The sequence below is a fragment of the Rhipicephalus sanguineus genome, chromosome 6 (genome assembly GCF_013339695.2).
Source record: "Rhipicephalus sanguineus isolate Rsan-2018 chromosome 6, BIME_Rsan_1.4, whole genome shotgun sequence".
Classification (NCBI taxonomy): Eukaryota; Metazoa; Arthropoda; class Arachnida; order Ixodida; family Ixodidae; genus Rhipicephalus; species Rhipicephalus sanguineus.
The window spans coordinates 40,986,776-41,013,220 of NC_051181.1; the positions used below are offsets into that span (position 1 = coordinate 40,986,776).

At 50.6% G+C, this 26,445-nt stretch overlaps 1 protein-coding gene across 1 annotated transcript in view; it reads left to right on the forward strand.

Annotated features, from left to right (window-relative positions):
- The first annotated feature begins 4,221 nt into the window (after positions 1-4,221).
- LOC119395725 (piwi-like protein 1) overlaps positions 4,222-26,445 on the forward strand; it is a 33,765-nt gene continuing 11,541 nt past the window's right edge. Inside the window, exons 1-4 of the mRNA XM_037662735.2 lie at positions 4,222-4,475; positions 9,278-9,922; positions 11,230-11,442; positions 14,112-14,252. Coding sequence (XP_037518663.1) covers positions 4,269-4,475; positions 9,278-9,922; positions 11,230-11,442; positions 14,112-14,252 — 1,206 coding nt within the window. The 5' untranslated portion in view covers positions 4,222-4,268. The remainder of the gene's footprint in view (positions 4,476-9,277; positions 9,923-11,229; positions 11,443-14,111; positions 14,253-26,445) is intronic.

The following is a 26,445-nucleotide window of genomic DNA, read 5'->3' on the forward strand; positions in this document are numbered from 1 at the left end:
TTGTATACGTTTGCGCACGATCTGCTTGTCATAAATACAGTAAGTCTCGCTTCACAAAACAGTCTTGTTTTAATGAACGCCTTAGACTGTACACCGTTGTAGCGGAGAGGAAGAAGAACGATGCTGCTACATTGACGTACGAAAACCGACCCTTTATTCCAGGGCCCACGCGCTCGCCTTGCACGCGCCTGCGCTGACTTCGTCGTCGTCGGTGCCTCGGCACGCCAGCATGCGACAGGGCCCCCCGCCGTATAGACGGAGTCTCAGTCAAAATGTGTCCGTTTGGCAGTCCTCGTCTAGATGGCGTAATGGCGAACGGGTGCTGAATTTTTTTTTCGGGGGGTCGGGGCTGAGAGTGGCGCAGAGGACTGATCGAGAAACCGCGTGGACTCTGCGAGCCGTTCCGCTGACGGGCGGCGCTGCGGAGAGACGCTGCAGGAAGGCCGAGTGGGTCCGCGAGAGAGCGGTCGCACCGGGCGCGCTCGTCGACGAAGGCGTGACCGTCGTGGCCACCAGTACCGGGGAGGGGGCCGGCGCAGTCATGGAGTACAGGGTGCTTCCGTGAAGGTGCAGTACGACGCTGCCATCGTGCGCCAGCGAAAACTGTATGCGCTGCTGGTGAGTCACTGCCGGAGTCTGCGGAGCCTTGCTCACCACGACCTGCACGCTCTCTGTGACTGGTGCGGGCGCGACAGGAACCTCGACTGATATGTTTTCTTGAATGAACGTAAGGAATGGCGGGGGCGTAGACTCCGGCATGATTCCATGGTCCTTCAGCAACTCGGTCAGGTTTACCGTGGGCGCTTTCACGGGCTTCTCTGCGGCTAGTGGCGCCGTTGTAGTAGGCGCCTGTGGCTGGTGGTGTATCGTCGCCGACGTCACGGGCGCCGAGACAGACAAGGGGAGATGTTGCGGCGGCGCTGGACGCAACACGGTCATGGTGGTCATGGCGGGATGTTGGTGGTCCTGCGCCAGTATCTGCGGCTGGGTGAACGTCGGTATCTACACCAGGGACTGGTGCTGGTCTGTCTGTAACGCACCAAGCGTGGGCTGGGCCAGCATGGTCTGCACGTGCGGCATGGTCTGTAGCTGTTGTAGTGTCTGGGGCTGTCCCGGGACTATGGCAAACGAGGGGCGCGGCATCATGCGCGGCGGCGCCAGAATGATGTTGGGCCTTGGCCCCAGATTCTGCGGGATGACCAGGGTAGGGGTGCCAAGTGTGGCCTTGTGCTGGTCCGCCCGGGGAGACTGGGATCAGGTGGTGGCGGTCGGTGCGGCCGTCATGATGGTTGCGCTGCAGCTCGACAGCTTGGACGAGATCTGCGGTCGGGACAGTCTGATGATCGAAACCAACCAGCGTGGTCGGGACAGTCTGAGGTGGCTCGGTTAGGGTGACGCCCGTGGTGTCAGCGAACACGTGACAGGCAGCGCTGGTTTGGGTGTCGCACACAGGATCAGTAGGTGCTGCTGCTGTCATGCTCACCGAGGTGTCCACAGGCGTTGACCACTCTACCAAAGGCTGTTCGTCGGCGATGGCAGGAGTGGCAGACAAAACAGTTGGCGGCAGGCGATACTCAGTCGTGGCACGTGACGTGCACAGTGTCGTCCTGGGCGCCGCGTCGAAAGCGATGTCTTGCGATGGCTCTGTGGTTACGTTTAGCGCGGCAGGAAGTATGTGACGTGGCGCTGCCGGTTGCGGTACGGTTAGAACGAACCCTCGAAGTTAGTCGTATGCCCGCGGCCCAGGAGGAGGCACGACGCATCGCAGAACTGGAGGAAGCATAGATACTGTGATGGCGTACTTGTCCTGCTGCGAGACGATGTTACGCAGGTAGAAACCAGCCTCCATCTTCATAAGGCAGATGGCTGGACATCGCGGCCAAAAATCGGGGAATGGCGGTGGTAACAAGATGCAGTGCGCCGCAGCTTCATCTGGTAGTCGCGCCATGGAGATAGGCCGATCAGAGGTTGGTCGACTCGGTGTGAGTTCCCGGTGGAAGCTTCTGGAATGTTCCATGCTCCGGGTCACCACTGTAGCGGAGAGGTAGAAGAAGAACGATGCTGCTACATTGACGTACGAAAACCAACCCTTTATTCCAGGGCCCACGCGCTCGCCTTGCACGCGCCTGCGCTGACTTCGTCGTCGTCGGTGCCTCGGCACGACGACGACGTTAATAAAACTACAACAGTTAATAAAAACTACAACAGTCAGTACGGCCGAAACGGCGGCGGTTGCTATGGCGATCAGATGTGCAGAACAAAAGGGAGATTCGGCCCTTGTAATTACCGACTCTCAATCGACTTGCCGTATGTTTCAGGCTGGGGCAATACCAAGGACGGCAATAAGAATCCTAGGTGAACAACTCCTCAATTCACATGCAATACTCTGGTGCCCTGCGCATGCGGGACTTGAGGGCAACGAAAGGGCCGACCGGCTCGCTCGCGAATTAAGCATCCGAGCACCGGTCGCAACCCTCGAGGAACCCCCAACAACTCCACGCGACATCCTCGAAAATCAAAGAGGAGAACGGCAAAAACACAGTTATCCCCATCCGGATCTTACCGGAGAACAGGCGCGAGATTGGCGTCGAATGCAAACTAACACTTACCCTCACTTACAAAGACAACATCACATACACCCCACAATGTACGCGCGCAGATGTCCGTGGTGTGGAGAACGGCCAACTCTCGCCCACATTACGTGGGAATGCCAATCGCGGCCCCCAAACGTCAATTCTCCCCTTTTGGGGTCACAACCTCGATCAAGGCAGCGGGAGAGCTGGCTTGCTAGCAAGGATCGGGAGAGTCAGCTGGCTCTGCTCGACCAAGCCCAGCGAGCCGCAAAGGCCAGTGGAGCCCTGGACTGAGGACCCCACCCACTTGCCCAGAAACGTTATATAGGCAATAAATGTTTTTACTACTACTTCTTTTCTAAAAGTAAGCCTTCTTTGTTATACTGCTCCAAATTTGAGATTTTGTGCTAAAATATGGCGTTTTTTTTTTCTTAACCTGCTCCAAATTTGCATTTTTGTGCTCCAAAAGTAACATTTTCTTGCTCCAAAGATTGCTCCAAATCCTATTTCGGCTGTCGCGCCCCTGATACTAGCTTTTATAGCCACTGGACAATGACTAACGCCATGCTGTAGCTGGCACTGGTTTTTCTATGGTTGCAAACGGTAGTCCTCTGCCACTGACGCCCTTGACGCCAACTCCAAGTAAAGTATTACTGGCCGTAAGTTGATGTGGTGTTTGCACGGGTTCAGAAATTTGCGACATACCGCACCGTCGTGGTCGGCACGCAGATTTTTTTTTTAGCCTGCAAGACTGCTTTTAGACACTCTTATCAGCACATCACGATACCGCACGCAATGAGCAACTCGCGCGGCTGAAACGTTAAAAAATGAAAAAAAAAAATAAAAGCTACGTGCCGACCATGACGGTACGATATTTCCGCACTGACCGTACGGTAAACTGTCACTGCTAACACACACTATTGCTGTATGAAGTCCGCCTCTTTACGTTTTAAAGAGACAGGGCGTGCAAACGCGGACAACAGAGAGAAATCAAGACATCACAAACGCCGAAAACACATAAGAATGAGATTCCTTTTCGAGCACTTGTTTCAGAGCAAAGGCATCTGGCAATTCGCTGTGTCTAATTACAGAACTGTTCAACCTCACTGAGTTTTTCAGACCCTTTTCGCATTCGCAATTCGCAAGCGCTGATTGAGTTTCTCTCAGAGGAGAGCCCCGGTGGTTGCGAAGCATTTAGTATGGATACGGCGGCTCAAAATCATTGAGCGACCGTGGTATGGATATTGAAAAAAAAAAGAAAAACGCGGCGTTTGTGGTGTTTATTTTCCCGACGTCGCTTCGACCAACGCTCTTAGCGTTGGCCACACCGGCGGCACAGTGTGCAGGGCACGTGTCGGAAAAGCCGAGAGCAGCGCGCATTGGTCGACGCTCAATGGCAAGAGCGGGGCGACCTCGTCCGTACGTGGCCTCCGCGATCGGCCTCCGGAGCTAGTCACGGAGGCCACTGTCCGTGCTACATTTCCCATTATGCCATCTTCCGGCAACCTCCTCGCCACTCTCGCCCATTTCGCAACTTTTTTTCTTTCTCTATCATTTAGCTTTGCGGGCCGTGCGCATCGCCTTTTCTTTTCCGGAGAGGCATCCTCCTCATTAGCGCAGCATCCACGACAGTGAGAGGACGCCTGTACGAGCTGCAGAGCCCACCTTCACCGACCGCAGAGCAGCACCTTCGCAATGGACGGCAGGGACATGGCACCGTCTCCGGGTCGAGCCCGCGGCCGCTCTCGCGGACGTCTACCACCCACGCCACTACAATCTCCGGGATCCACGGCGCCGCCATCGCCTGCGCCGACGCCGACTCCCTCGGTGATGTCCGACGTCTGCAGCCTGGCGGCGTCCGTGGATAGGATGAGCCTCAGCCACCCAGCAACGCCATCCGAGGTGAGAAAAACTGATGCACTTCTACGCTTGGGCTTTAGTTATTCTAGATAGCTGGATTGTTTAGCGCGCTATCGTACTATAGCGTCGAATCCGGCGAAAAGCTGTTCCGGGTATGTCCTTCGCTCGCATGAAAAGCCAACAAGAGGGACGCGCGGCGCGCCTTCATCTCCTCGTCTCATTGATAGTTCAGCAGCGTGTCAGAACAAGTGGCGTCGTATTTATTTGGGAGATTCCGCATCAGATGAGGTGTCGATCCTACCAGTGTTTGTCGACGCGGAGCGGCGTGCTCGACGGAACGTACGACTCCGGCTGAAACGCAAGAACGCGAGCGTGCGTCCGCTGTTCCTGACGTTGTAGCTTAATTAGAAGAAACGTTGGAAGCGCACCGAGGTTGAGAAAAATGTCGTAAACATGCAAGCGAAACTCCTTCGCGCAAGGGAACGTGGTCTCTACGCTGTTTGAGTGGCCAATACAAACGCTAGGGCTAACGAAATACCCGGGCAACGACAATGCCACGTTGACGCTGTTCAAGTTACCGTGACTCGAAGGGCTAAGGAATGCTGCTGGCGCACGCTACTCGGCATTGTGCCAGAAATAAAACGCCAGCTTACATTTTCTTTGATTTATTTTTTCGTCATTGTCTCCGCGACGCAGCGTCTCAGCTAGCGTGCGGGTTTGTCTAGGATAGATTAACTTGAAAACTGCACTAATGTGAAAGCATTCATGGAATTGAACATATTCGCCTCCCAGGAATCATAACATGGTGCGCGTTGCGTCTCGCACTGGTGAAGTTTCTTTGGTTTATTTTCGAGTTAGACACGTTGGCGTTTGTCGGGCATTTGTCCGTTGGCCGATGCTGTCGGCGCTAGGCAAACGCAAGCGTCCACATGCATGCTCCTCGCAAAGCTCTGTTTTCCCATTTTGTAGTTATTTGCTTTCTCTGCAGCGTTTTCGTCATAATCCTCGATCGAGTGTTTGTTGCATTTCATTGTTAGCGACGACGCACATGCAGGCAACGAGCCAGAATTTGCTAGTTCTTTGCATTTTTTTCATCATTTTGCTGCCCTTAGTAAAAAATATTTTGGTGCGAAATATCTCAAGAGACTCCTATCGATTTGCAAAGGTCCATGTTTGTGTTGCGCTCTGCAAGTTGCAGAATCGTATTGGAAGCATGCGGGCACTAATAAACGTGACCTTGAAAGAGTTTGTCATAATTAACAATGGACTTTGGTTTGTACTAACGTTGTCCGCTTAGCTTAATTTTCTTAATTCATTACTCCACTTCTTGGATTATACGTTGTGACGTAAACAAGTGCAAAACGAAAGAAGAAGAGACATGACGTCATGCGTCTGTTATGTATGGTTCAGGTCTTGATTCTTCGATTTATTGCAAGTAAATGGACAAGGAGACGCCGCAAACGCAGAAATAAGACGTACTATTATTATTCCCTATTTTATTGGTTCAAGCTGAATTTCTTAATTCGCAACGGAACCTAGTAACAAAGCATGCAATGAAAACAGCGTCGGAATTTTTTCGATATGTTAATGAGTAGTTGATTCATCAGTGCATTGATTCATTTTCGTTTCGCACATTCTATTATTGTTGAACCCATCGACATTGTTTGCTCCTGAGATTCATCACAGATTTGGTTGTTGATGAACAGAACTCTGCCTGTCGGGTGGTCTTCCGTTGTTTGCGCTGTTATTCCAACGTGGAGGTACTGCAACGCGTCGTCCTCTAAACTTCGATTCGGTGCGTTGTTTGCAGAAGGTGCCGCAGTTGCAGATGCGCGTTCATTGTCTCATAGGTTTGTCTGGTCACTGCCTTTGATCTGGCATGTGGTGACTCGCGAAATTCTGGCGGTGTTTGGCGTAACTTCCACTCCGGTAAGACGGTGCTGGTGCGGCTCAGCTGAAGATGCCACTAGTGTAAAGCAGGTGCTGTCACCGTACTCTTCCCTCGGTCTTATCCGAACGCTATCCCCGACGCCGCATGGTATACACCACTTTGTTGTCGCCGTTGCCTCGTTCCTGCGCGTTTGGTTCGAATTCCGCGTGCCTCGCCCTTGATTCCAGCACTCGCTGAGAGACGTCCGTAGCGTTTTATGGAACACTGATAGCGTTTAACTTGCACGACGTTTGTGTTACACGCTCAGCGATGCTGTGTTCGATGAAGTTTGCAGGCATAGCGAATGCGTTTGGGCGTGCATTTTACTAAGGGCCCGGAAAGGTGGTTTCGTTTTCCGAATTGGAGGCTCACGAATTAAGAGAATCTGCTGCGGCCTGCTGCCATTCATGCGGCAGTTGTATGTTATTGCGGGTTTCAGCGGATTTTTATCCCTTCGCGTGTTGCCTTGTTTTGGGCTTCCACAACGCGGTCTGCTTGCCACCCTTGCGCTTCGGCATCAACGACCAAACGACTTTGTCATTCGTAAGAACAAACGCTACTGGCGCGTCTCGGTAATTTATTTTGCCAAACTTGCTTGCTGCCCGTTCTCCGTTTCGACGGAGCGCTGCCGATTGTCCGGTTACCACTGCCGCTGTCAAATGACATTGCATTTGCTCGCTCGTTATGGCTCTTCGTCTTTATTGCATATCTTCGGTATTTTTTCATGTTCGTTCTCATACAGAGTCACAAGTGCTATTCCTATAGAAGGCGAAGTGCCATATTTAAAGAGCCCCTAAGCTACCCGGGGGTCACAACTTAGTTTTGGTGTCGCAGTTGTGCACGAGTATGCAACGAACACGCAACTGCGAGAATTTTATGAGATGATGCCGTAATAGATGCCGTAATAGCGGATCATGAAACGCGGCCCTCACTAGTTTCGCTCTTTCCTTCACTACGCTCAGTTCGTCGGCCCTTCCTTCCCCCTCCCCGAGTGATCATCCGAGCGCCTGTACTTGTTAGCATAGGAACAGGTTGCTGTGATGCCACCATCAGCGTCTTCTACTGGTGACGTTACGACCAGCGCTGTCGATACCGGAAGGCCAAGAGAGGAGCTTGTTTTTTTTTTTTTTGTTGTTGTTGTGGTTGTTTTTGGCGCTCCCGCGGTGTGTAGTGCTGCCCGTTAGGCATTGTTGATCGTGACTGCATTCTGAACTTGATACGCATGGGTACTCGAAACGTTAAAGAAATATCGGAGGTGGTTTAGGGGCCCTTTAACGACATAACACACAGAATTACTCCGATATAGGACACTAACGCAGCGGCTAAAGTCTCGCTTACATCTGCGACTAGCGCCGATCGCGCGATTCCGCCTCTTTCACGACGCCACGGCGCGTGCGCCGTTCCCCCAGCGCGAAAGTCCCGAAGCGTCCTTTAATCTCGGAGCCTTTCGTTCTAGCAATACCAGTTGTCCCTTCCCCTACCAAAGCCCCAACAATACGGCAAAGGGCAGCACAAGAAAATAAAAAAAAGGTGGATTGTCGCTTATGGCCGCCAATGGCCGCTTCGGTCGAAAGGTGACTGCTTTGGTTCAGTCTCTAGACTGCTTGATTGCTCCGTCGCGCGACTGCAGTCGCAAGCCTACGAACCATTCAGATGCGCAGGAACAGGGCGTCAGCCCATGTTACGGGGTAACGGCAATGCGAGTTGACGTAAATTCCGTGTAGCGACGGTAACAGGTCGCACGAAGGTGTGAAGATCGGTCGCCTTCAAACGCTTTTTGGCCGCCACTTGCAAACGGTTGCGCGGCCGGTGCTAGTCGCAAGTGTTAATGAGCCTTGACGCCAGTATCTCTCGGCATGCCCAAACCGTGCATTAGGAGGGACTTTCACTGTGGAAGGCCCAGCGCCAACTGCCGTGTGCGGGTCCACTTTTATCAATCCGACCTAGAGGCTTTAATGCATTACAACTAATATTTTATAGTTGTTGAACAACGAAGACCACTTTGCGTTCTTTGCACAGTGTTCTTGTGTTGCCCGCGGCACGCCGCTAATCCATTGCTTATCGTTGTTAAGAGTGGGATACAAGGCGTGAGCTGCTGGTGGTCTATCTCTGGTATAGTCCGCCGCTGTGGTGTAGCGGTTGTGTAAATGGGAACTCTCGGGGAGTTCACAGGTGACATTCAAACTAGACTCTGTCGAGTTAAAGCACCCTGAAATTTCATTGGCAACCAGTTCTAAGTTATCGTCAGGGTTAATATTTAGAAAGATTAAAAAATCATCCACGTATCTAAACACGCGCGTGATGCGGTCATCAGGGCACCTGAGAGCGGAACGTTAAATTCAGCTAAAAAGATCTCTGTGAGAACAGGCGCCACACTCGAACAAATGAATATTTCTCGTTGTTAGACATAGAACTAGTCCTGAAAGCCAAAAATCGTAGAAGAAATGTACAGGTTCAGCAATTCTAGAAATCCCTCAACAGAGATCTCACACGCGTTCTGAAAAGCAACAACCCCCGAACGTTCAATGCAGTTGCGGACCGCCAAGAACAACTTGTCATTGGGAACAGAATAAGGTAGTTCCTCAATGTCAATTGAGAAGCCACAGTTCACCCTTGGTAGTTCTCTGAAGTTTTCTACCATGTCCATGTTGTCCGAGCTGCTGATCTTGTAAGCATCTTCAGGGGACAAGGTCTTCAGGTGTTGTTGCAGGTATCGGCTGACCGCTACTTGTCAAGTTCCTCTTTCCTTTACAATAGCGCGCAAAGGACATTGCCCCTTGTGGCTCGTGGCACTAAAGAACCGCTTGAGTACGGGGACCTTGTTGCTCTGGACTTCACACTTTAGCTGATCAAGCTTCAACTCGGGTCTTTAACGGAGGCGAAGACAACACGACACAGTTGCTTCTCCTCGCAGCACTACATGGGCATGACGGTGGCTCCTGACACAGCGGCCTTGGCTGCCGCCGTCCGAGCAGGCCGCGGGGCGTCGCGTGGCCGTCGCGACGACTTCGCCATCGTCCCGACGCGGCCCACCCACGTGACTGACAAGTGCGGCAACACGGGCAACCCGGTGCGACTCCTGGCCAACTACTTCCGGCTGCTGTCTCTGCCCAAGTGGTGCGTCCACCAGTACCACGTCGACTTCCTGCCGCTGGTCGAGTCGAGCCGCGTGCGGCGCGCCCTGATGAACGACCACCGCGAGCGGTTCGGCCTGTGCTTCGTCTTCGACGGTATGTCCGACCTCAAGACGCCCACGCGTCTCGAGCCCGACGTGCTCGAGCTTGAGTCGCACCGGCCCTCGGATGGCGCGCCCATCGTGATTCGTATCAAGTGGGTGCAGCAGCTGGCGCCCAACAACCCGGAGGTGCTGCGCCTTCTCAACACGCAGATGCGACGCAACCTCGAGCGCCTGGGCTTCGTGCAGATCAACCGGCACTTCTTCGACAAGTGCGCCGTGTCGGCCATCCCGCAGCACGGCCTGGAGCTGTGGCAGGGGCTGGTCACCGCCATCGGGCAGCACGAGACTGGCGTCATGATGGTCACCGACACCGTGCACAAGGCGAGTTGCGATCACGGCTTCAACAGCATGCAGGGATGCCATTTTCTAATGGATGGCCTATGCGCAATCGGAAACCGCTTATAACAAACCCTGTTAAAACGTATGCTCTTATAATATCAACAAAGATGGCCCAGTGGTTACGACTTTCATGCTATCTACATCAGGCCGTCTCGCATAAAGAGAACCGTTCGTTCTTCCGAGCCATGTAAGAGTGACGACTTGCACTATTAGATTTTCTCCCTTGGACATGAAATAGTGAAATTCTTTTTGAAATTAGCAAAGAAGCAAAGAGCACAAAAAGCAAGCAGCAAAGGATAACCCTTAAGCAGTACTCTTTAGTTTGAATGTCAGCAAAACAAGCCCCTAACTTTAAAGAATAAAATCGCAAAATGGAAGAAGGCAGCTAAGCTGTGCAAGTATATCTTGAGAGAATATTTATGGCCAATATAAATATTAAGGCCGGGTACTTATTTTTGCGCTATTTTTCTTGCCTTCTTAAAGTAGCATCTCTCATTTATTGCAGTTGAAAGAGGCACTAACCAAAGATCGTAAATCAATATTCGCTGGTCAGGTAGTGTTCCAAAACATTGTGTCATTGTTTTGGCCTTAATAAGCTCATTCTTAAAAGAGAACACGGGTGTCAATCTACTGTTTCTGTATTTCGTATCGTCCTGAAACCATGTAAGATTTTGTGGGGGAGGGGGGGGATATCGCTAAATTAGTGGAGAACGGGGCAACCTTTGAATTCATGTTTGTGTGTGTGTCACACAACGAAATGATATCAGGAAGAACTGCTGCTTCTTTGGGAACGCCTGGCGGTAGCTGTCATAGTGTTGGTTGTGTTAACAAACACTATGTGATTGCGTTGCACATGTCATAAAAACAGATAGTTTTTATTTCAGATGTATAAAAAGCGGAGGCTTAGCTAAAATAACAGCAGTTCTCATCTGGGAATTGAGAGGCAGTGATAGAGCGCGACGTAGGTTTGATTTTTTTTTTTTCTTAAGATAGTTCAGTAGCAGTCAAATCGATATGCAGGTGTCACTATCGGTAAAATCTCTGCCATGCGAACTCAATAGTAATTCATAAGCCGTTCTACTTTGTGAAAGTTGATGACTAGCGAAACTGTGGCCACAGTAAACAGGGCTGAACGAGTGTACGCGTTTTGTATTGCATCATGTCTGTTCACCATCGCTGTTCATCACGGTAATCACAAAGCTGTCACCAACAAATGATGGACACTCACGATCACAAATGGCTGCGCGCATTGTGTACTGGATGCAAAACGAATACCGTGCACATCCCAGGTTCTTCGGCGTGACAGTGTGCTGGACATGCTCAGACACGTGTCGACCTCGATGAACTACCGGGACGAGGCTATGAAGCGGATCGCCGGCTGCATCGTCATGACCCCGTACAACAACAAGACCTACCGCGTCGACGACATCGACTGGAACAAGAACCCCCTGAGCACGTTCGAGTCCAAGGAGGGAAGCAAGTCGTACATGGACTACTACCGGGTGCGTGTTGTCACCTTTTTAGTTATTTTATATTCAAGGAAACTGGGATACCTGAAACGAACGCTCAAGCACTCTACCAGGGACTGCAAACTAACTTCTTACAAATCCCTCGTCAGGCCGTTACTACAGTACGCCTTAGTGGTATGGTCGCCCTACACTGCAGTTGACATAAATAAGCTTGAGGCCATGGAAAAGAAAGTAATACGGTTCACTTTTCGCAGATATGACCGCGATTTTCTCCTTCTGCTCACGCATGCGCTTTGTCGTTAGAACCTTTGGCTTCGACGCACGCTTGAGCGTATCGCAGTGCTTCATTAGATTGTACACGGTCACAGTCGCATCCAAGCGCCGATATCTTTCAGTAATTCCACTAGGCGTGCCACGCGCCGATCCCACTCACTTAATATTATTCCTTTTCAGCCATTTGTAAATTGCTTTAAGTACTCTTTTTTTTTTCAAGCGTTGTCGATATTTGGAACAGCTTAGATGGCTCCTTTGCGGGAAAAGCCAAATGAACAGTTTGTGGAAGAATTGCCGAGCCACCACATTTCGTGATGTTTTTATCATGCATTGTATGTCGTGTATCATGCATTGTAACTCGTGTCCCCTTTTCTGCTTTGTACGATTCAATGTTTCGTATGCTTGTAGTTTGATTTACTAACTCATGTACCCATTCCTGCTATGTCTCGTCTATCCAGACCAGCAGTACTTATAAATAAATAAATTAATAATATCCGGAGCCACTACGGCAGAGACATGCCTGCACACACGGAGGAAGGGGGAGGCGGCCTCCCCCTTATCAGCTAAACAGTGCGCCAATCTTGCCCCTATACCTTTACTCAGTCTTTATTGCGCAGGTTTATGACTACGCATGTCTTTCGGCAATAATGGCTGCCAATGATTCCTTATGCTGCATTCTAAGAGCTTCCCACGTTTACCTACGGAAAGCCGGGCAGGCCGTAGTGCGAAGCATGTCGCTTCATTTTGCATCCCATGTCGCAGATTGCGTTCTTCGAACTCGACCAACGTTGGGAGGGGTGGGTGCCGGGGCTGCTGTTAAACATGGCTTCATTTATTGGAGATAATGATCTCATTTTTACTGGAGAAACAGCTCAAGTCGAGGCTGAGTAAACATGCCGGCACATGCGCTGACCCAGATACGTCTGCCGGGACAGCTTGCGCGTTGTGAGGGTATGATAGATCCCAGCAAGAGAAAAAAGCGAACTTAAGGAAGGAAGGTGGGCTGTACGCTTCCTTCGAACAGTCTTTTCTGTCACCGTCGTGACACCGGCATCTGTGAGGTAACACCCTTTTCTGGCCGGTCTCTTCTTTTCTAAAATGGTTCGACCGTACTGCTAACAGCCTATTCTCCCAATATACCATTTTAGAGAATCTTCGAAACGTGAGGAAAGTAATTGTCGTTTTGGGGTTAAATGCGGGAGAAATGCGTTAGCACTACGTCGGAGCTAGGGGACTCGAGTGCTTATTCGGGGGCGGTTGGTATGTGTCCATGGAAAACGAGAAAAAGCGCGAACAACAGGACAGAGACAGCGCTTAGTCCATCCCTGTCCGGCTGTCTTGTTGAAAGCGCTGTTCTCGTTTCCTGTGGACGAAGGCAACTGCCGCTGCCCAGTGACTGTAGACTTCACAGCGCTGCCGGTGGCGGTGTGGGCTAGACTTGAACGCGTTGCAGAAATCAAGTACATAACGTATGTTAGTGCACGTTATAGATCTCCTGTTGGTCGAAATTATCCCGAAGTTCGCGCACGGCAAGGCGGGCCCCAGGTTCGGGTCCTCTTCATCTTCTCCCATGTGCGCGGGGGTCCATTTCAAGTATCTGGGCATAATGACTCCGTTCTTGAAGTCCTCTGCCTTGCTATTTGGGATACTGCCCGCTTCACAGGAGATCCACCCTCTTGTGTAATTTGCAATCGCTGGCTTAGAGTCGCTCATAACTCTGGTGTGACCTCTGCTGAGTATGGCTAGCGCGATGGCCACTTCCTCCGGGGCTCCTGAGTGCCTGACTTTTGACAAAGTAGGCCGACGCTTTCTCATTTCGTGTCGATCTCCACGGTCGCGAAACTTCCTTACCCGGGTACCTGACCCCAGGTACGTAGGCAAGTGGAGGTGGGGGGGGGGGGGGGCAAGGGGATCCGCCCCCCCCCCTCTCGAAATTTGTCCAGCCTTCTATATTCCCGGGCAACGTTTTTTTTTATTTTTGCCATGGAAGGACTTTCTTTCAAACAATTAGTCCTTGCCTCCCCCCGAAAAAAAAATCGTGGCTACGTGCCTGCCTGACCCCATCCACGAATAGGGAGTTCTCATTCAAACCCTTAGTATAAACCAGACTGTCTTATCATATTCTCTGTAGAGACAAATGTTCCTCCTTTTGTAGGGCTGCGTCTAAAGTACTCAGGATTGGGGACCTTGTTCCCGATCCGCTATCATTTTGTGTTCCACCTCATTCCTACCGAGAGAGGAAAAATTCATGAACACAGGGGGTAGCTGGCTTCAGCGACACCCCATAATCACGAATTTTTCATCTCTTGAAGCTTCCATCTTCCCCCAAACTTCTGTCATTCCTACCAAGTTATTCTTAAGCCGCTTCTCAATTGGCTTGCCTGCGTGCTCGCATTGTAGTACAACAGACTCTTGTCTATGGCACGCAGGAGCAATACGAAAAGTGCATCCGTGACGTGCAACAGCCGCTGCTGGTGTGCCGTCCCAAGGAAAAGGACATCCGCGCTGGAAGGACCGACAACGTCTACCTCATTCCTGAGCTGTGTGTGCTCACCGGACTCACCGACGAGGTACGTGTCGTAATACATATCAGGCCTTCTTCTAGCTGGTTTTGAAATATTCCAAGCTCATTTTATGTAAATTCTTTTCTTCATGAGTGCCGTATAGGTATATTGATCGTCATTTTCACGAAACCGCGTCAATAGCGAAACGCCAGTTTCCTTGTTTCTCATAGTTTGTTTATTGACACTCTCGTTCATTCTGTAGCCCCAAAGAGCATTTAAATGAACTGTGACACAGGCAATAGGAAGCAATATATCCCAGGTTCCTAAAGAAGCCCCCTAAGTTGTCAAACAAATGGGAGCCTGGTGTACACATAAGCTGGTAAAGTTCCTATTAGAAAAATTGCTGGCATTCCAAATAATATGATCAGCAATTATCATGCAGTAACAGTATTGCTGCGAAGATAAAAAAGTCAGTTAATGTAGGCAGTGCAATTAAAAAAAAGAAAAAGGAATCTGATAGCGTTACAAACGCAACAGGAATTCTCGCTAGCATGTTATATTCTCGAATTACTCTTCGAAAATAGCTCTGTCTGCAAACTTAGATTCATTGTGCCTGGTGTCTAGATATGCGTGTATAGGCTCATAAGTTTAAAGGTCCTATTTGGAAAGGAGCACTTGTTTATTGCATCCAACTACACTAGAAAACGTTTTTTTTTTTTGCATTCTCAACATCGTTCAGTAGTGTAGTGGTGTATAGTGGAGTTATGTAACCGTACACATACTTGCGCATTTGCACTTACGTGTATGATGCGCGAGCGGAGTTCGATATATAAACTTGCAATATATCGCCACGGAGCTAGCACCGTCCAATGGTAAGACATTTTCCCTACAGAAAACGACAAAGAGAACTTGTGGTGAAGGAGCTGGTTGTTCCGTGTACCCATCACGAAGCTCCGCAACGACCGTGTCGTCGCCTGTCGAACCACGTTACAGGTTGAAAGAACATCGTCGTCACCAGTTGTCGCTCCCGTGGCTTCTGCCTACTTAGTCCTACCTCCTGCTCGTAATGCTAGGCTATTTTCCAATCTAGGTGGCGTTGACATCGACAAATGGATCAACCTTTATGAACGGATCAGCGCCAGCTTTTGGTGGGACCTGACCCTCATGCTCGCCAACGTTCTTTTTTACCTCGATGGCCCACCGCGGGTGTGGTTCGAGGCGCACGAAGCTGACTTTAGAAGCTGGGAATCTTCCAAAAGAAGATCCGCGACCTTTTTGGCGACAGCGTTGTACGGCAGATGGCTGCGCGGAATCATTTGGCCCACTCGTGCTCAGACGTCTGCCGAATCATATGTTGCGTACATTCACGATCTTATCGCCCTTTGCCGCCTGGTTGACGAGCACATGACTGCGCCTGAGAAGGTATCGCATGTTCTGAAAGGTATTGCAGACGGTGCCTTTAAGCTGATCGTCTATGCCAACGTTGACACTGTTGACGCAATCATCAAAGAGTGCCGGCAGTTTGAAGGAGCGAAGAGCCTCCGTATAACTCGGAGGTTCACACAGCTGCCCAACACGACCGCAACATCATCGTGTGAAGCCACTTGTCAGCCGCCCACCTATGACAACGGCACACGCATTGTTCATCGGGAGATTGAAGCTGCCTGTCCCGCTCCTATTCAACCACCCGTTTTCACAGCACGTGCCATGACCCTTCACAGCCGTCGGTACTCTTCATTCCAGCTGTGGTCACGCACGAGTTTGCAAACCTCGGCCTTCAATCAGCGTGTCCACTGACTCGCCCTGAAGAACGGCCTTACGCCACAGGAAACGCTCGCCGCTCCTCGCCTACATTGCCCTTCCGCAACCCTGGCGAACACCCGACGACCAGCCTATTTACTTTCCGAGTCATCAGCCCGGGCACTTTTCTCGCTATTGCCGTCGCCGGTGGTCAAACCCACTACGCCAGACCTTTCCTACCTACATGCTGCTAGACGTCCAGCCGCTGCACTTCCCAATTTCTATTCGTCGGCCTCTCACGAGCCTCTCGCCGCTGACGTCACTTCCTCTGCTCACCGCTGCTACCGCTCCCCGTCGCTGCAACGCCGTCAATCGCGCTCTCCGCAGCCTCGACGCTTTTACTCGCCGACCTTCTCCAGACGCTCGCAGCAGGAAAACTAGAAATTACAGCTTATAGAGGTGAAGCTGCGATGCCATCGACGCCTGCAAATCCTGTACTGGCGCTGACCACACACGACAGCCTGCATGTAAAAGTCGACAATGTTCCTGTGACCGCCCTCGTAGATACTGGCGCGCACCTCTATTATGAGCTCTCCTCTACGCAGCCGTTTGCAGAACACTACGACGCAGGCAATACGTGTGGCCGATGGCGGTACTGTGAAAGTGATAGCAATGCGCACTGCCTACGCCACCTAGAAAAAAAAATCAGGCCTTGTCAATGCCGCCGTGACGTCACGCGTCTTGACCGAGCGAGCGAACGCGCGGGAGACAGTGAAGCCATTGCCACTATCGTCTCCTATGAAAAGATAAAGCGTTCGCGGCGAGTTTTACATGCGGAACAGCTTTATTTTGCCTTTGCGTTGGCGCTGGTTTAAGGAATGTGTTACGCTTTAGAGTCTTTGGTGATTGGCACTGAAGCAATTTATTATTCCACTTAATAAGAAAGAGATTGTGTGCTATCGAACGTGTGTCCGATTTATAAATGCAAATGTTGATGGCCCCAAAAAGTGACGAAATAAATACGGTAACTTTGATTCATACTCATACTTTATTTACACGCACGCACACACGTTACACTATCCTTACGATGCGCAGGAACAGTTCCTATTCACTTGGTAAATTGGGAAAAATTGTCGGCACTGCGTTCAGAGTCAGCCGAGTAGTCCCCATGGGAGCTACTACTGTCCTGCCGGTTCTTGGATCGGTGTTCTTGGCAGTCGTCCTTAAGTGTTCGGGCTTGAAATGGAGCTCACACACCTGAAAACCATTTAGGAAAGCGGTTTATCACAGGCTTTCCGCTCCAAATGCTCCTTATTTGCTCAGTTACAAAACAACAAAATCTATGAGGTGTCTACAGGCATCCTAATTCGGCTGACTTGCAGCAGTACACATTTCAAGGCAACAAATTAGGCGAAGGTGCTGGCGAAACTGGCGCATAATTATAATACCGCAAAAATTGGTCGGAGCACCGGTAAGAAATGCTATGTACAAAACATATGCACGACGCCACGCGCCGGCATTCCTTAGCTTTTCTCAGTCAAGTAATTGGAGGTGTGAAAGAAGCCCGTGGTGCTGTGTGCAAATAGCGAAATGTTTACCGACCCTTAAGGAAAACACGCCTGTCCCGAGAATATACTGCCACGCGCGTTTATTGCTTCATTTTGACGAGTTCTGGGTGCGAGCAGCGGAACGTAAAACGCATCGCTCGCTTCGCTTTTGAATTAACTTGATTGGAGCATGAAGTTGCGTCTACTAGCTTCATGTCGCCGTCGTTTTGCAGCCAAGCTCACCGCGTCTCGGCAAGACGCGCTCGTCAAAAACGCGAAATCTATGCACTGTCTGGGGACGCTACATAATCGCGGGGGTGAGCGTCAGCGACGCTCAGCTAAATGTGCCTAATGTCGAGGCTTACGCTAACAAGTCTGAAGCGCACACAACATCATTATTTTATCGAAAGAGCCGAACGTGTTAGAGGTGGTGCCTGTAAGACATCTCAAAATCAAGTAGTATAGACATACACATACCTTCCAATCACGGAGAGAATACATATCGATGTCATCCGGATGAATTGCTCTCATTTCTCTTTTAGGTCGTCTTGGGAGAATGAAAACACTGGAACCTTCGGTACATTGTCAATATCGGCGACACTTGGGCCCACAGCACTGCTCCATTGGGAGAGCTTGCAGGTGTACAGCGCGAACATTCACTGAACGAAGCACATCACATCACCACGCAGCACTTCACAAACTCAGAACACGGTCGTCATGCAGACGCCAAAAGAAACACCAATATGCCACGACAGGCTTCGTCAGGCTTAGCAATCGTGCTCTCTCGAACGGCGTGAGCATGCATGCGCACGTTTACTCGGCAGGAGAGGAGGGTCAAAAATGAGTGATGTCAGAGGCTATGCCTGGAGTAGTGAGCAGGCCTGAAAATAATCTAGAGGGCGCTGGCACAGCCCGTGTCAGCATTGCCGGTCGTCACACCGCATACCTTTTTGTTGTCCTTGCTTGTGGCCTTCATGACCTCATACTTGCACTTGATTTCCTTTAGACACACTCGGTCTTAAATGATTGTTCTTCTCGTACACTAAGCCTCGATCTTCCCCTTCTCTCCAATAATTATGAAAAGCCCGTCAGCCGCTTGAGTCCAACCACTTCTGATTGCCTGCCGGCTCGAGCCGTCACGTACGCGTGTTTATCATCGACCCCTCCATTTCCCGACGGCGACTACGTCGTTACACCGATAGCTGACGTACGACTGGCGCGCCATGTTACTGTGCCGCATACCATCGCCACCATAGCAGATAACTGTGTTCCTTAAGCCTGTTTCACATGCAGCGATTTTGCTCCAAGAGCGGAGCGGCTGCCGTCGCGGGAGCCCAAAAACAGGTTTTAAGGGCGACCAAAGGACGCTGCGATCTTGTTCGCTCTATTTGGAAAAATTCGCTCGCGGCAGCGCGTCTAGAGCGTCTGCCCAAGGTCAACCAATGGGGGAGCAGTGACGTGGGGGGCACGTGACTGTAGGGATGGAGACGAGTAGTGTGCCTCGATGTGTGCGCCCCCCTTAGGGTGTTGCCATTCTTTGAAGGGGCTGATGCCGCCACGACGCCATTTTTTGCCCCGCGTCTCGTGCCTCTCAGCGCAGCTGCCGTAGAGGGGTGAGACGCTGGTAAGAAGCCGTGGGCTAAAATATGGCAGCCGCGCCGGAGTAGACGCCGCAGATGTCCTCACCCTGGACAAAACGCGCAACAAAACGCGCATCAAGGCACCCTAGAGACGAGAGCAGCCGCGCGCGCCGGGAGGAACTCGCTCCGACTCGGTTTCCTAGCAGACGACATTTGCTGTAACGAGCTGGCAGTGTAGAAAACGCCGTTCTTTTCCTTTTGTTGTTCTTTACTGCGCTTCCATCAAAGCAGACAAATCGTTTGCACGTGCCATTTTGTTCTTTTGTATTTTTATCTAATCGTGACACCAACATAGGTCCGGACAGGGGGAACCTACGACACTCCGCACTTGTTCGCAGCAGATGTTTCAGTTTTTTTTTTTTACTACTCTGGTGCAGCACGTTCGAATAGTTTACTGCTTTCTTTTTCTTTTTTTTTAGTGGTCACGTACCCCGAAGACGACAAATGCCGCCGCCTCTTTACTGCAGAATGTCAATAGGCAAAAAAAAAAAGAGACGAGCTCCTTCACAAACCCACAATGTCGTTGACTGGGCCGCTTGCATCCGGTTGCCGGCCCATACGGCGCACCAACGCCTTGCGGCATTCGAGAGCAAAAGCCACCGAAAGCCCTGTGAAAGCTTAAAACCCCAAAAACAAATTCTTTCTTTTGCTTTTCCATGGCCAAGTGTATGGGCGTGCAACATGACTTGCGTGGTAAAAAAAGAAAGCTGGAACAGAAATAAACGTGACTACTGAAGTTGTTTAATTGCACTCTGATACACTGCACATTTTCATCATTCAAGGTTTAGGCGCGTGAAAATCGATCACCGAAGTAGAAGGCTCGTGAAACTTGCAACCCAAGCGCACCAAAACAAGCGAGCCCGGAGAAAGGAAACCCGCGGATAACGGGCGCTTCCCACAACCATCACTGCGCATCGCAGAGGCGCGCGCCGCGCAAAAGCGGTGCATGTGAAACGAAGCCGCGTCCGAGCGTCCTGCTGCCGCTCGATCGCTGCGGGCCCCGCCGCTCGGTCGCTCGCATGTGAAACAGGCTTTACGCTCCTAAATATTGGGCTCAGCCCCGAGTCCTACCAGATGTCGCTTGCCCAACTCACTGTTATAACAGACAATGACGTCAACGTTGTCGCCGTAATGGCGTGTTCACACTTGGCCTCGAAGGGGGCGAAAGCGGCAGAACTCACCGGAAATTCACTCGCTTCGCCGCCTAAGCGGCCGGAAAACCACGCGGCGCGCCGGGCGCGAAAAAATTGGTCCGAGACTGATTTTTCTGCCAGGCGAAAGCGGATCGCCTTTCCGCTTCACGAGAAGCCGTACTTTGGCTGCGCTAGCTTAAATCACGTGGCATAAACAACCGGCCGCAATTTCAACATGGCGGCCAAGGCGTCGGCGGTGGCTCGCATCGGCGCATTTGCAAACTACCCGTGCAGCACGACCCACCGTGAGCACGACACAGCCTCGGCAAGGACGCGTTCCTCGAGAACGAGAACCTGGTTTGGATTACCATTGACGAGAACGCTGGAAGTAGAAGGAGGTGTAGCAGCCGCCGCTGCTGGCGTGTCCGCTTATGTAGTTTCTTCTGGTGTATCTCCCGAAACAGCGGTTTGAAAAGGTGAAAGCTATTTCTTTTCCGTGTTTTGCATGCATAACTTGCGTTCGGTACGAAATTGAATGCTCAGGAAACGGGGAAAATATAATGCATTTTCGAAGTGGCGAAGGCGGCGGCGCCGACGGCATGCTGGAGAGGCAGAACAAATGTGAAGGTTTTCGACGCGCGCGAACGCGGTTTTCCGGTCGTTCTGGCGCTTTCGCTTTCTCTTCGCTTCTCAAGTGTGAATGCGCCATAACTGCTCTTGGCCAAGCTGAAGTCTCACGGTTACCTAGTTCTCACGACACCATTTCTCGCCATATGATTGGATCAGATGTTCAGCCTGACCAGGCCCACGCCCTCTGCCATGTTTTGGCCTCGTACAGTGTCATTTTCGACGTTCATGATCGTCCCTTGCGCCAGACTAAGGTAGTCACTCACCGAATCAACACTGGTGACTCTGCGCCCACTCACCGTTGGTCTTACCGCATGTCCGCGTCAGAGCGAGAAGTCATTCAAAAAGAAAGACCCAAATTGCTTTCGAAAGAGATCATCAAACCATCATCTAGCCCTTGGGCCTCCCCCATTGTATTAGTAAAGAAAAAAGCCGGCTCCTTGCGTTTTTGCATTGATTATCGGCACCTCAACAAAATTACCAAGAAAGACGTGTACCATCTTCCACGTATTGACGACGCACTCGACTGTCTCCATGGTGCCACGTTCTCTTCATCTCTTCATCTACATTCTGGTCACTGGCAAACTGCGGTAGACGGCATAGATCGTGAGAAGACCGCTTCGTTACCCCCTGACGGCTTTTACCAATTCAAGGTCATGCCCTTCGGTCTCTGCAACGCCCCAGCAACCGTTGAGAGTATGATGGACACACTGCTTTCAGGATTTAGATGGTTTACTTGCTTGTGTTACTTGGAGGACGTGATAATGTTCTCACCCACCTTCGCAACAAACCTCGAACGCCTTTCGACCATTCTATCAATCTTCCGACGAGCTGGACTCCAGCTAAATTTCTTGAAGGGGCACTTCGATCTTTATCAAATTACTGTTTGGGCCACCTCGTCAACGCTTCCGGTGTCTGACCAAACCCAGCAAAATTACGCGCTGTAACGAACTTTCCCGTTCCGCGCTCTATCCAGGATGTTCGCAATTTCGTGGGCCTGTGCTCCTACTTTCACCGGTTCGTGAAAGATTTTGCGGCACTCGCACGCCCACTCACTGACCTACTTAAAGAAGACGTCCTGTTTTACTGGGGTCCTCTGCAAGCTGACACCTTCTCTCAACTAATCACCGCTCTAAGGACACCACCTATTCATTCACATTTTGACCGAGATGCCCCTACAGAAGTGCGCACAGATGCCAGTGGTCACGGCATCGGTGCAGTTTTGGGCCCAAACTCAACGGGGCACTGATCGTGTAATTGCGCACGCAAGTCGTCTCCTTTCGAAGTCTGAGCACAACTACTCTAATGCGTTGCCCTTGTGTGGGCGGTTTCGAAATTCTGTCCATACTTGTATGGCCGACCCTTCCGGGTGTTAACGGATCATAACGTACTCTGTTGGCTTTCTTCGCTGAAGGAGCCCACTGGACGAGTTGGTCGTTGGGCGTTGCGTCTTCAGGAGTACCCCTACACAGTTGCCTAAAGTCTCGAGGCTTCCATCTCGACGCCGATTGCTTGTCCCGCTACCCGGTTGTCCAACCAGACGGATTAGTCATCGAGCCTAGCCCCAGCGTCATGTCCATGCCTCAGTTTCTTCAAATTGGTGGCGAACAACGCCGCGATGCTTCCTTGTGATCACTTATTGACCGCCTGGAATCTTCCCCTAACGACGCGTCACTACAGATGTTCGTCCTTTTCAATGGCACGCTATACCGTCGTAGCATCCAGCCACATGGCCCGGAGCTACTTCTCGTCGTTCGTAAACATCTGCGTTAAACGGTGCTCCATGAGCTTCACGACGTCTGCCGGCCACCTGGGCATATGTCGCACGTACGACCGGGTCCGGCACCGCTTTATTTGGCGCGGTCTCGCCTGGTACGTTCGACTTACGTGGCCTCCTGCAATAAATGCGAATGTCGGAAGTGACCCGCAGCTCCCCCTGCTGGGCTCCTTCAGCCGATCTCCATCCCTACTGATCCTTTATTCTGTGTTGGTGTAGACCTTCTCGGTCCTTTTCCTAAGTCAAACTCTGGCAACAAATGGGTCGCCTTTGCTGTAGACCATGCAACCAGGTATGCCATCAATCGAGCGCTCCCCGCCAGCACTGCTACTAACGTTGCCGCCTTTCTGCTCCACTGTCATTCTACACCATCTCGCTCCTCGTCAATTGCTCACGGATCGTGGCCGCGTATTGTTGTCCCGAGTAATCTACAATCTTTTGCGCTCTTCCTCAACGCAGCACAAGTTGACCACTTCCTACCATCCCCAAACAACTGGCCTCACCGCGTGCCTAAATCACATCCTCACGGACATAGTTTTTATTCGCAAGAAATCCTCACAGACATCCTTTCAATGTATGTCTGATCCGACCACCATGACTGGGACCTGGCGCTACCACACGTAACCTTCGCCTACAATTCACCGCGTCATGACACCGCCGGTTATTCACCTTTCCACATGCTCTGTGGCTGCGATCCGACGTCACCACTGGACACCCTACTTCCGGCTACTACACCTCCACCTAGCGAATACGCACGCGATGCTATTGCTCGTGCCCACCACGCGCGTCAGATCGCCCGCTTTAGGCTGTCGGCTTCACAAGCAACCCAGAAGACTCAACGACAGCCTGCATGTCGACCTGCGTTTCGCACCCGGTTCCCTATTTCTCCTGTGGTGCCCAGTTCGTCGTGTTGTCTTGTCGGAGAATTCGTTATCCCGGTACATGGGTCCTTACCGTATCGTCCGCCAGGTAACGGACGTCATCTACGAGATCGTTTCCGTTTCTGAGACTACACCGCCTGCAATCGCACCTAGTGACGTAGTGCACGTCAGTAGACTAAAACCATAACGTCCTCCTGAATACCATGTTTAAAGTGCACCGAGATGGCGCTTCTACCGCCGGGGGTAATGCTACGGAGCTAGCACAGTCCAAGGGTAAGATAATCTGCATACAGAAGACGAAAAAAGGACTGTCCTCTCCGGTGCGCGTGCTGTCCTCCATCTTGGTCGGTGCTTTGCACACCATGTAAATACATTTGTAAATAGTCACACCTCGCGTCATTTTAGGTAACAGTATAATGCATGCAGTGTGGTCAATATACCATGTCATACGGTACAGTGAAACATTTCTGTGTGCGCCGTAATACCTGCTAACTGAAAGGAAAACGACGCCAGGCCTGCGCGGAAACCGCAGCACACAGCGACAGCTGGAAGAGCGGCATTTCTAGAGCCCGTTGTAAGCTCTCTTGGGGCTACTAATACAAGTAAACTAGCAAGGTACCCACTACGCCATAAATCAATTCTTGGGAAGTTGGGAAGCACCTACTACGCCATTATTCGTTATTCTGCGGAGAAGCGAGGTACCAGTTACACATCTGTAAGGCATTATGCGCAAATTCTTGATGCGATGACTGATGACGATGAAGAATTAGGGCTGGTCCTTTTGTAATGGGTTGGAAGCGTTGAACGACCGACAAGTTACGTAATTCGCATTGTATGACGCCCGGTCGCATTTTCTCTCTCCCACCACGCTATATAACGTACGTTAACGTGAGAGAGAGAAAGGGGGGGGGGGACTTATTGAGACCCTGAGGAAATGAATCACGGGCTTATGGGCTTCCTTGGCAACCACTTGCGAGGAACGCACTACGCTATAAATCATCATAATTTATCTACAGTAGGGAAGCAGCCACTATGCCATTTTTCGTCATTCTTATGAGAACCGTGGTACCCGCTAAACACCTGTAATGCATTACGCGCACTTTGTTGATGCTGTGCCTGATGACGATGAAGAATTGTGGCAGAGCCCATTGTAATGGGTTGGAAGCATTGAACAACCCACTCAGTGCACAATTCGCATTGTGTGGCGCCTGGTTACAGAATTCGCGTTGTGCGACGCTTGGTGCTTATTTTACTCTTCTACCACGCTATATTGCATATGCCAATGTGGTTCCTTCCCGACATGAAGCCTGTATAGGGTCTTTTTTGCAAGGCAGTTTCAAGCACCGGTTTGGCTCTGCGGTGGAATACTGGGCTCCCACGCAGAGGGCCCAGGTTTGAACCCCGTTCCATCCTGGAAATTTTTTCTTGTTTTCTTTTTCTTATTTCGCGCAATAGTGGTTACGGACACCGGCGGCGGCGGCGGACAACCATGGCAGCAAAAACGGCCGTTGAAATGATCTCATAACAGCTTACGCTGTAAAAAAGTTAACATTGCTTGGTTCATCAGGGCCAAAAATTGGTGGCTGCTTGAAAAGTTGAAAATATTAAAAAAAAGCACCGTCGTCTTCTGAAAGTAATAATTACGTGAATTTTGTGTGCTGTTACGTATTTGCTTCCAATGACTGTTTCCCAGTCTGCATAGATAATGGGCTTGTTGTAGCAGCGCACGAAACGCACATTCACGCACACATAAAGAAGGCACACATGCTGTTTATGTGTGCGTGAAGGAGTCTTTTGTATGTTCCTACATATGGTCATCGCTCAGCAACAGTGTAGATAATGGAACCTGTTTCTGAACGTGACTGCAAACGTTTGTCAGGTGATGCTGCACTTCTTTTATTCCACAATTCATTACCATTAATCCAGTTAGTTATATCACGTGACTCCATGCCAAATCTCCATTACGCCGTTAAACACTTGAGAACATGTTCTCATATCTCTGTGCAATGTCATCATTTGTATTCGTTGCATCTGTTGCTACCCCCCGCGGTAGCGTTAAGTAGCGAGGTGCTAAGGAAGGCTGTGTGAATAATGGAGCTGCAATTGCTTAATGAGCGCCTTCATCCTTCCGTGGATATTCTATTCTTAACGTGTAGCAACGATGAGTTTAGTGACCCCCGCACCGCCGAACTATTCTTCAGTGAAGCAAGGTCAAGCAAGCTTCGCGATAGCTTATAGTGACCACGCGTCATGAAAACGGCGAGAAGTTGTCGCCGCAACGGTTTATCTGTTCATAGCCAAGAATAAGGTTGGGGCTAACGCTTGCTAAAGTAATTTAAGAGTAATATCATTACTTTTCAAATCTGATAGAATGGAACCTTATTACATTCGGCCAGCTGGAATTTGTAGTGTAATTTAGTTACATTTACGTAACTTCTAGAAATGTAATCCGTAATGTGATTTAATTACTTTTTAGGAGTAATTTTGCCATCTCTGCTTTATTGTTACCGTTGCAGCAGGTTGGAGGAGGTTCTTCAGTGGTTAAAACTGACATTAGTCGCTTGAAGTAACACCGCGAATACAGCGGATGTGGTGGTAGCGTACGCACATAATCCCGAGGTGTCTGCATTCTGCTGGAAGCTGTTTACGGGTGCGTAGTTTGGAGGAAACGTCTATGGTAGTCGAGCCAGACCGTTTCTTTAGTTGTGCATCGTTTTCACTCCTCGGCAACCCCACACGGTTCTCGCTGTTAATTCTACCTCTGATCGGAATGACGTTAGATTGAACCCTTTCACCTTTAAATCGATCCCGCTGCTTTCCCTGCCAATAAGGTCACTAAATATATCTTACATCTTTAGTATATCTATAGCGTCGACGTGCTGCATTGTTTTGAAAAAGGATTTAATTCACGACG